This window comes from Genypterus blacodes, unplaced genomic scaffold (assembly GCF_046128005.1).
Source record: "Genypterus blacodes isolate CSIRO-AG114 ecotype Tasmania unplaced genomic scaffold, CSIRO-AGI_Gbla_v1 ptg000272l_1, whole genome shotgun sequence".
NCBI classification, from domain to species: Eukaryota; Metazoa; Chordata; class Actinopteri; order Ophidiiformes; family Ophidiidae; genus Genypterus; species Genypterus blacodes.
The window spans coordinates 174,948-183,315 of NW_027467063.1; the positions used below are offsets into that span (position 1 = coordinate 174,948).

At 49.9% G+C, this 8,368-nt stretch overlaps 1 protein-coding gene across 1 annotated transcript in view; it reads right to left on the reverse strand.

Moving 5' to 3' along the window:
- The window catches only part of cacna1g (calcium channel, voltage-dependent, T type, alpha 1G subunit), a gene marked incomplete at its 5' end in the record, with an annotated part of 44,851 nt that extends 38,533 nt beyond the window's left edge, over nt 1-6,318 (reverse strand). Inside the window, 5 exon segments of the mRNA XM_076171821.1 lie at nt 3,711-3,802; nt 3,805-3,865; nt 4,514-4,628; nt 5,866-6,051; nt 6,167-6,318. Coding sequence (XP_076027936.1) covers nt 3,711-3,802; nt 3,805-3,865; nt 4,514-4,628; nt 5,866-6,051; nt 6,167-6,318 — 606 coding nt within the window.
- Nucleotides 6,319-8,368: the final 2,050 nt, after the last annotated feature.

Below are 8,368 nucleotides of genomic sequence, written 5' to 3' on the forward strand. Positions count from 1 at the left end.
CCACACTGACTTCGCTCTGTAAGCGGCCGATGTATTGAATTTGTGGCGTTGTAAAGAATCACACTGGTTGCGGCCCGTCTCCCGGGGCAACCAAACCGAAAGAGAAAACAACAAGAGGGATTTACTTCTGCTCCCGCTGTGACCTGTAAACAGAGCTACACACACACACACAGTGAGAGGAGGAGTTACTGCAGTGGAGCTCCAGCTTGTATTTCTTGTAGCTCTCCGCCTGTAGAAGCCATTAAAGTGTGAAGCTGCCAGGTGGAGGCTGGATTAATATGAGGCCGAGGCGTCCAGGCTCTGTGGCGGCAAAGTGAATAAATAAAAGCTGCCTGAGGATCTAATCACACACACACACACACACACACACACACACACACACACACACACCGCCGCCAAAATCTACAAATGACTTTCTGGGTTCTTCCAACGACGCTCATAAATACAGAGCAGACTTCATCTAGAGCAGCCAAGCTACTGCACGGCGCCCCCTGCTGGGAGCCGGAGGACAGAGCAGCTGGACAGAACAGGACCCGCTCCAGGTTTTCAAAGAGCCACCAGCTGCTGGGTTCATCGTCTTCATCACACAGTCACTGTACATCGTCTTCATCTCACAGTGACTGTACATCGTCTTCATCTCACAGTCACTGTACATCGTCTTCATCACAGCCAATGGCCTCAGGATGGATGAAGAGCAGACGCCGCTCACATGAAGTTATCAAGTTAGTTTGGTAACTTGAGAAACGTTAAAGTTGTTTTTTTGGAGTGAGTTTTGTTCCTGAAATAGAGCAGGAATGTTTGGACAGCTCTGTGGTCCAGAGCGTCCAGGCTGCTGCTGATAGCCCGACCGTAATAGAGCGGCAATTACATCGCTGCAGAAAGGTGTAAACAGGAGGGCGAGAGGAGATACCAGAGGTTATTTACTCTGTGTGTGTGTGTGTGTGTGTGTGTGTGTTCGGGGCTCCTACCTAGAATAGAATTGGATTGGATGGGATCAGTGCCCTATAGCAGCAAACCATTAAACTAGAACAGTCTGCAGCAGAGCAGATGTTTATCCTGGAAACACACACACACACACACACACACACACACACTGTAGAGTCCATGACCCCGGCTGACCTCTTGTTTATTACGTTGGCGCTGGAGTCTAAAGTGAACGTTATTCAAACCGAACCCTTTAATGGGCTGTAGATTATTTTGATGTCACTGTAAACATATGAGATCAGCCTCCAGGGCAGAAACACCCACGTGTTGGAAACCACACAGTGATCAGTGTGTTCATCTCGTCACAGCTGATCTACACCAGCAAACTAAGACTGGAACAATCAGTCAGGGTGACATCATCTCTGCACAAACAAAAGACTTCCTGCTGTCTGGATTTCAAAGTCATCGCTAGATTCCACAGAGCGTCCTGGCCACAGAGCGTCCTGGCCACAGAGCACCAGAACGTGCAAACACATCACACTCCAGTTTTATAACTCAAACTCTGCTGCCTCCCAAAACTCCAGCACTCCTCACCTCCCACCCACCGGCCCGTTTGTCTTCTGCAGCCAGAGAAAACAGAGACGGAGGAGGAGTAGGAGGAGGAGGAGGAAGAGGAGGAGGAGGAGGAGGAGGGGGGAAGGTTTAGGATGGAGCCAACACACACACACACACAGCAAACCAATGAAACTTCCTCTCAGCAGCGAGGAGACGACTTCCTGTGCCCTCACCCACTCTGCCATGATGGAGGTCCTGATCCAGCCTACACACACACACACACACACACACATGTGCTGCTGCTCTCTATCAAACCTCCAGCATGGCACAGGCTTGGGTTAGAGCTGGAAGCCTCTGTAGGTGAGGAAGAGGAGGAACAGGTGGAGGAGGAAGGCAGAGCTGCGGTGGCGTACGTACCCCGGAGTCTACAGGAAGCTGACTTAGGCTCAGCTGGCCATGCAAGTCATCCCGCTTGGACACTTCCTGTAGCGGAAGTAATCGGAGCAGCCGGACGGAGGCGGATGAAGGGAGGCAGGAGAAGAGGAAGAGAGGAAAAGAGGAGAGGGAAAGGCAGAAGGAAAACAGGTTAACAAGCACAAAGTGTGCAGCACAACGGCTTCAAACAGGCCGGACCAGCTGTGACCTGCAGCCAGGTTAGGTTAGGTTAGGTTAGCTTATGTTAGCTTAGTTTAGGTTAGGTTAGGTTAGCTTATGTTAGCTTAGTTTAGCTTAGTTTAGGTTAGGTTAGGTTAGCTTATGTTAGCTTAGTTTAGCTTAGTTTAGGTTAGGTTAGGTTAAGCTGCGGTGGATAGATAGATAGATAGATAGATAGATAGATAGATAGATAGATAGATAGATAGATAGATAGATAGATAGATAGATGGATAGATTTGTAAATCAAGTCATTCCTCATAAAGTGTATTTGTATTGCCCACACTGTGAAACGCTGCCCCCCTGTGGTCACTGACAGCAAGGCGGCTACGCGGCTTTGCTTTGGTCGCTGCCTCTCTGTCCTCCTGTCTCAGTGTGTCTGAGGACATGGAGGACAGAGAGGCAGAGGGGACGTAAACAAGGCGTCCTCCTTTCATTCAGACCTCAAAGGGTTAACAGCAACACAGCACAGAGACCAGGCGACGCGTTGTTCAGGACAAACTGTGCTCCACACGGACGATGGAGGCATTCCACAGCAGTGTGTGTGTGTGTGTGTGTGTGTGTGTGTGTTGATCTCATATATGTGCTGGTTTGTAAAGTGCAGACAGCTGTAATAAAAAAGAGTTGTCTCCATAAAGAAGAAGAGGAGAGTGTTTGCTCTCTGCAGCGGATATTGTGTTCTGTCACACAGACTCAATGTGACAAGAGAGAGAGAGAGAGAGAGAGAGAGAGAGAGAGAGAGAGGGAGAGAGAGTGGGTGAGGGGGAGGCAGGCAGGGACAGAGAGAGAGAGAGAGAGAGAGAGAGAGATGACATGAAAAAGAGGAGATGAAGAGGGATGGAGGGTGAAGTTTGTGTCCCCGTCTGCCTTCATGTCCAAACTAATATGGACACTGGGAGACACTTTGTGTGTGTGTGTGTGTGTGTGTGTGTGTGTGTGTGTGAACCACATGTCTCTCCAAGCTTGGCTCACAACATTCCGTTACCTAGCAACCCTGACGCAGGGAAAGTTTGGCCGACTAAAAATAAACTTAGTGTTTGCAGAAGGGGATGTAAAGTAGAAGAGAGAGAGAGAGAGAGAGAGAGAGAGACGGAGAGAGAGAGAGACAGAGAGAGAGATAGAGAGAGAGAGACCCAGCAGCTCTATGATTCTTCCTCTTGTTGCTGAAAGTATAAACTTTGTCTCTTCATCTTCACCTTCACAGCGTCTGAAACTCTAAACCTCTCAGTGAGGAAACGACAGCGATGAACAAACAGAACTGTGAACGCTGTAGATTTATAACTGAAACACGGTGAATAAAGAGGAAGAAGACGATGATGAGGAAGACTGTGATGTTTGTGATGAAGATGAGAAGCTGTAATGTTTCTTCCTCAGCTAATCCGTCTCCTCAGTATCTTCACATGGATCATATTTACAGCCTCTCAGACTGAGTGTGTGTGTGTGTGTGTGTGTGTGTGTGTGTGTGTGTGTGTGTGTGTGTGTGTGTGTGTGTGTGTGTGTGTGTGTGTGTGTGTGCGCGTGCGTGCGTGCGTGCGTGCGTGCGTGCGTGCGTGCGTGCGTGCGTGTGTGTGACATCATACCTCCGTCTGGAAGCCCTCCACCAGGATGGCCACCAGCAGGTTGAACAGGACGTAGTTACCAAAGGTCATGAGGGCGATGAAGTAGAGGGCGGCCACAGCGTGGTGGAGGCCATGCCGTTATACAAGACCTTGTTCCAGTCCTCCTGGGTCAGGATCTGCACATCAGAACCACACTCATCAGGCTCAGCTCAAACTGCTGAGTCTGTTTACTTCCTGTTTAACTCTTCTCTTCTTCTCTCTGTCTTTGTGCTTTCACACAGGAAATGTGTTTCACTGGAGTATTTGCATATTTCCTGTATAACTTCATGTTCACTTGAATAACCACAAAGCTGATCCTGACTGATCCTGACTGATCCTGACTGATCCTGCTTGATCCTGCCTGATCCTGACTGACTGACTCCAGGCTGAAGTTGGACCTTCTGTCCTCCGCCCGTATCCTAATCAGCTGTTACGCAAAATTATAAAGGGTTTCATGCTGAGGATGATGAATGCTCCAGAGAGGAAGATGACGGCTCCCAGAGGGCCGAGCGGCTGAGGCCCTAATCCAAGGTGACACTACGCCAGAGGCGGAACGCTTAACCTATGGATGAAGAAGAGCGAGGAGGAATATTTGATGTATTTCATTTATGATCCAGGAAGAAGCAGCAGAAGCCTTCAGGCCCTCAGTAACTTGCTCCAGGGCACGCTGGCAGCACGAGGAGTTTTGTTTGTTCGGCACATTTACGTCATCCTGCTGCCGTGGCACACGAGCCGACAGGAAGTGCCTTACGTCATGTCACAGGCAGAGACGGGAGGAAGCTCACCTGGAAGACGGTGACGATGGCCCACAGCAGAGAGTCAAAGTTCTTCCTGTCTGGCAGAGTGTCTCCGTCCCGCTCCGAGCCGAACTTACAGCCGAACAGGTGCATGCCCAGGATACTGAGGAAGAGGAGGAGGGAGAGGAAGAGGAAGATGAGAGAAGTCAACGTTTACATCCAGCATTTCACAGCAGATACAAAGAAAAGGAAACCAATGAGCTGAAGCGTCTCACGGTTACTGTTGGTACAGCATCGCCTGGCTGATTGAATGAAAGCCTGCAGAAGTCTTTAAGTCATTTAGTCTCAAATCCTTACAAAGAAGCTTTAACACTTTGAATACAACGCAAAGGAATAAAACCCTGAGAAGCAACAGAAGTATTTACACAGGAGGACACACACACTGAACTACACACACTGAACTACACACACTGAACTACACACACTGTGGACGCCCCAGATGTGTTTCTGCAGAGAAACAAGGCGTATTATCTGAGATGCTGAGTGGAAGCAGAAACAGGCAGACGGTGTGAAAGTGGCGTTCTTCATTGCAGGCTTAAGTGTTTAAAGTGAGCAGCAAACACAGCAGACGCCGTTTGCTCAGAGGGCACATGGGCCGCGATCAAACAGTCACTGGTTCAGAATCTCTTGGCTGGAGCGGCGCCGAGGCACGAACGCTGCCAAGAGGGCCGATGGAAACAGGAGCGGCTGCCAGGTCGGGTTCAGCACCACGGAGAGCGTCTCCCCGCACAGCACAGCCGCCTCCTCCACAGGTCAACGCTACAGGTCAACCAGCACAGTACACACACACACACACACACCCTTACAAGTGTGTGTGTCTGCTCTCGGCTTTTATGTTAAACGGATACACACAGAGTTTCACATCTACACACAAACACAGACACACAGACACACACACACACACACACACACACACACACACAGGAGCGTCAGAGACAGAGTTTGGACTTAAATAACCTCAAAACCCAGAGAGCAGCTTTAAGCTTTAAATGTCTCGGTCACATTCATATTTAATATGTTTGAGAATAAAAGGAGGAAACAAACAAACAAACAGTCAGAAGAGGAGAAGAGGAGAAGAGGAAGAGGAGCTCAGGGATCAATGAGCAGCAGCACCGACACAAGCTGGCAGCTCCTCACTCATATCAAGAGGTGTTTATCTGTTCAACCAGCATCTGGGAGTGTGTGTGAGTGTGTGTGAGTGTGTGTGTGTGTGTGTGTGTGTGTGTGTGTGTGTGAGAGGCCTAACAGGGACACTGTGAACAGAGGGAATCACTCAGTCGTCCCACCTCTGTGTGTGTGTGTGTGTGTGTGTGTGTTGTGTGTGTCGCACAGCTGCCTACCTGAAGATGAAGATGAAGAGCATGAGCAGCATACAGAATGTGGCCACGTTATCCATGGTCTTCATCAGCACGACCAGCTGCCTCTGCAGGGCCGGCATGAAGCGGACCAGCTTCAGAACACGCATGAGCCTGAAGGTCCGCAGCACCGACAGACCCCCGCCCTGCTGACCCACGATCTCCCACACACTGAGGAGGGGAGAAGCACACACACACACACACACACACACACACACACACAGGCTTAGTTTGATACCCCAGAGGATGATGATGATGAAGATGATTGTGATGAAGATTAGCTCACCTGATGACGACGATGATGCCATCAAAGATGTTGTAGGGGTTCTTGATGTAACCAAACGGGCCGTAGACCAGAACCTTCAGCAGCATCTCCAGGGAGAAGAGGCTGGTGAAGACGATGTTACTGATCTCCAGAGCGTTGGTGAGCTCGTCAGGCTGGACACACACACACACACACACACACACACACACACCATTACATCACATACATCAGACTACATTGAACACACACACACCTGCATGTCACACACACACACACACACCTGCGTCTCATACACACACACACACAGCTCATCAGAACATTGAGCTGCCACTCACGTAGATCAAACAAAGTCTGTGTGTGTGTGTGTGTGTGTGTGTGTATGTGTGTGAGTGTGTGTGTGTGTGTGTGTGTGTGTGTGTGTGTGTGTGTGTGTGTGTGTGTGTGTGTGTGTGTGTGTGTGTGTGTGTGTGTGTGTGTGTGAATAAGAGCAAAAGAGATAAAAGGCTCAGCGGCGTGTGTGTGTGTGTGTGTGTCTGTGTATGCATGTGTGACTCGGACATCTGTAATGAGAATCCAGAATTATCGCAGACATGAAACGAGCCTGTGTGTGTGTGTGTGTGTGTGTGTGTGTGTGTGTGGTGGTTGTTAGGCTGTGTGCTTCATCGGCTCTTTTATCTCCATGTGGTAAACAGTTTACACAGCTCTTACATGCTGTCACACACACTGTGGACTGTACGTGTATACACACACACACACACACACACACACACACACACCCTGATGTGACACAGAGGATGAAGGTGTTACAGGCCTGTTCTGTGTTTACATGTCCTACATCATAAATGTGTGAGGGAATGTGTGTGTGTGATGTGAGCCAAGGGACGACATGTGTGTTATGTCTGTGTGTGTGTGTGTGTGTCGGGGCTAAGCTGTGGAGGTAATGTAGTGTAATGTAATGTAATGTAATGTAAACAGTGTGTGTGTCAGTGAGGGCTGCTGGTGGTCTGTCACTAATCATTACACACCAGCAGTGTTTAGGCAGCGACGACACACACACACACACACACACACACACACACACACACACACACACACACACACACACACACACACACACACACGTCTCATTTAAAGTGAGCGATGACGCCATGCAGTCATCGTCTAACATCAGAGCTGAGGCGATGCGTTCAGGTCAGGGCCGTTACTCCAGACTGACAGGCAGGGGGCCACGTCCCCCCCCCGACCCCCCCAGACTCTGTTTCATCCTCACCTCAGGCCAACACCTGTGTATCTTCTTCTCTGGGTTCACACACACACACACACACACACATACACGCACACACACACACACACGCGCGCCCGACCTTTTCATCCTGTGGCTTCATTGTGAGCGCTCATCTGAACGCCGGCTCGTCTTCAAACGTGTTCGCTTTGTGCAGCCGCAGAGTTCAAAGGGTTAACAAGCGCTCAGATCTTTGTGTGTTCGCTCAGATGAATGCCCTCACATGAAGCTATGCACACACACACACACACACACACACACACACACAGGGCAGTGTAATAGAACCTGCAGCTCTGTCTTACTGAGGTGAGTTAGACTCAGTGCTCCTCACTCAGCCTCAGCTCATTATTCTGCTGAATCATCCTCAGATTACAGAACGGAACCATGAAGTCGCTCTCACACACAAAACACACAGGCAGAGTTTGAGAAGTCCAGAAAGGGGTGTAGAGATGTAAACATGCAGCAGCACACCCGTGCACACTGAGCTAACACGCCCTCACATCACACTAAGGTCTTAATTGACTGATGGCTGCAGAGGAGCGTCCAGCACCTGCAGGGAGACGGATGAGGAGGAGTCCTGCTGTCTCCTCCCTAATCGTTTCCTTGGCCCCCCGTTTCCTGTCTAATGAGGCGGCGTCAGCGTGAGGAGGTCGCCGGTGTCTGATGAAGAGCGCATGATCTGGTTAGTGCTAATGTAACGTCACCTAATCTGATCTGAGAGACGCAGCACCGCGCCCTGTGTGTGTTAGTGTGTGTGTGTGTGTGTGTGTGTGCATGCGTGCATGTGTGTGCGTGTGTGTGTATGTATGTGTGTGTGTGTGTGTGTGTGTGTGTGTGCATGTGTGTGTGTGTGTGTGTGTGTGTGTGTGTATGTGTGTGTGCGTGTGTGTGTGTGTGTGTGTGTGTGCGTGTGTGTGTGTGTGCATGTGCATGCGTGTGCA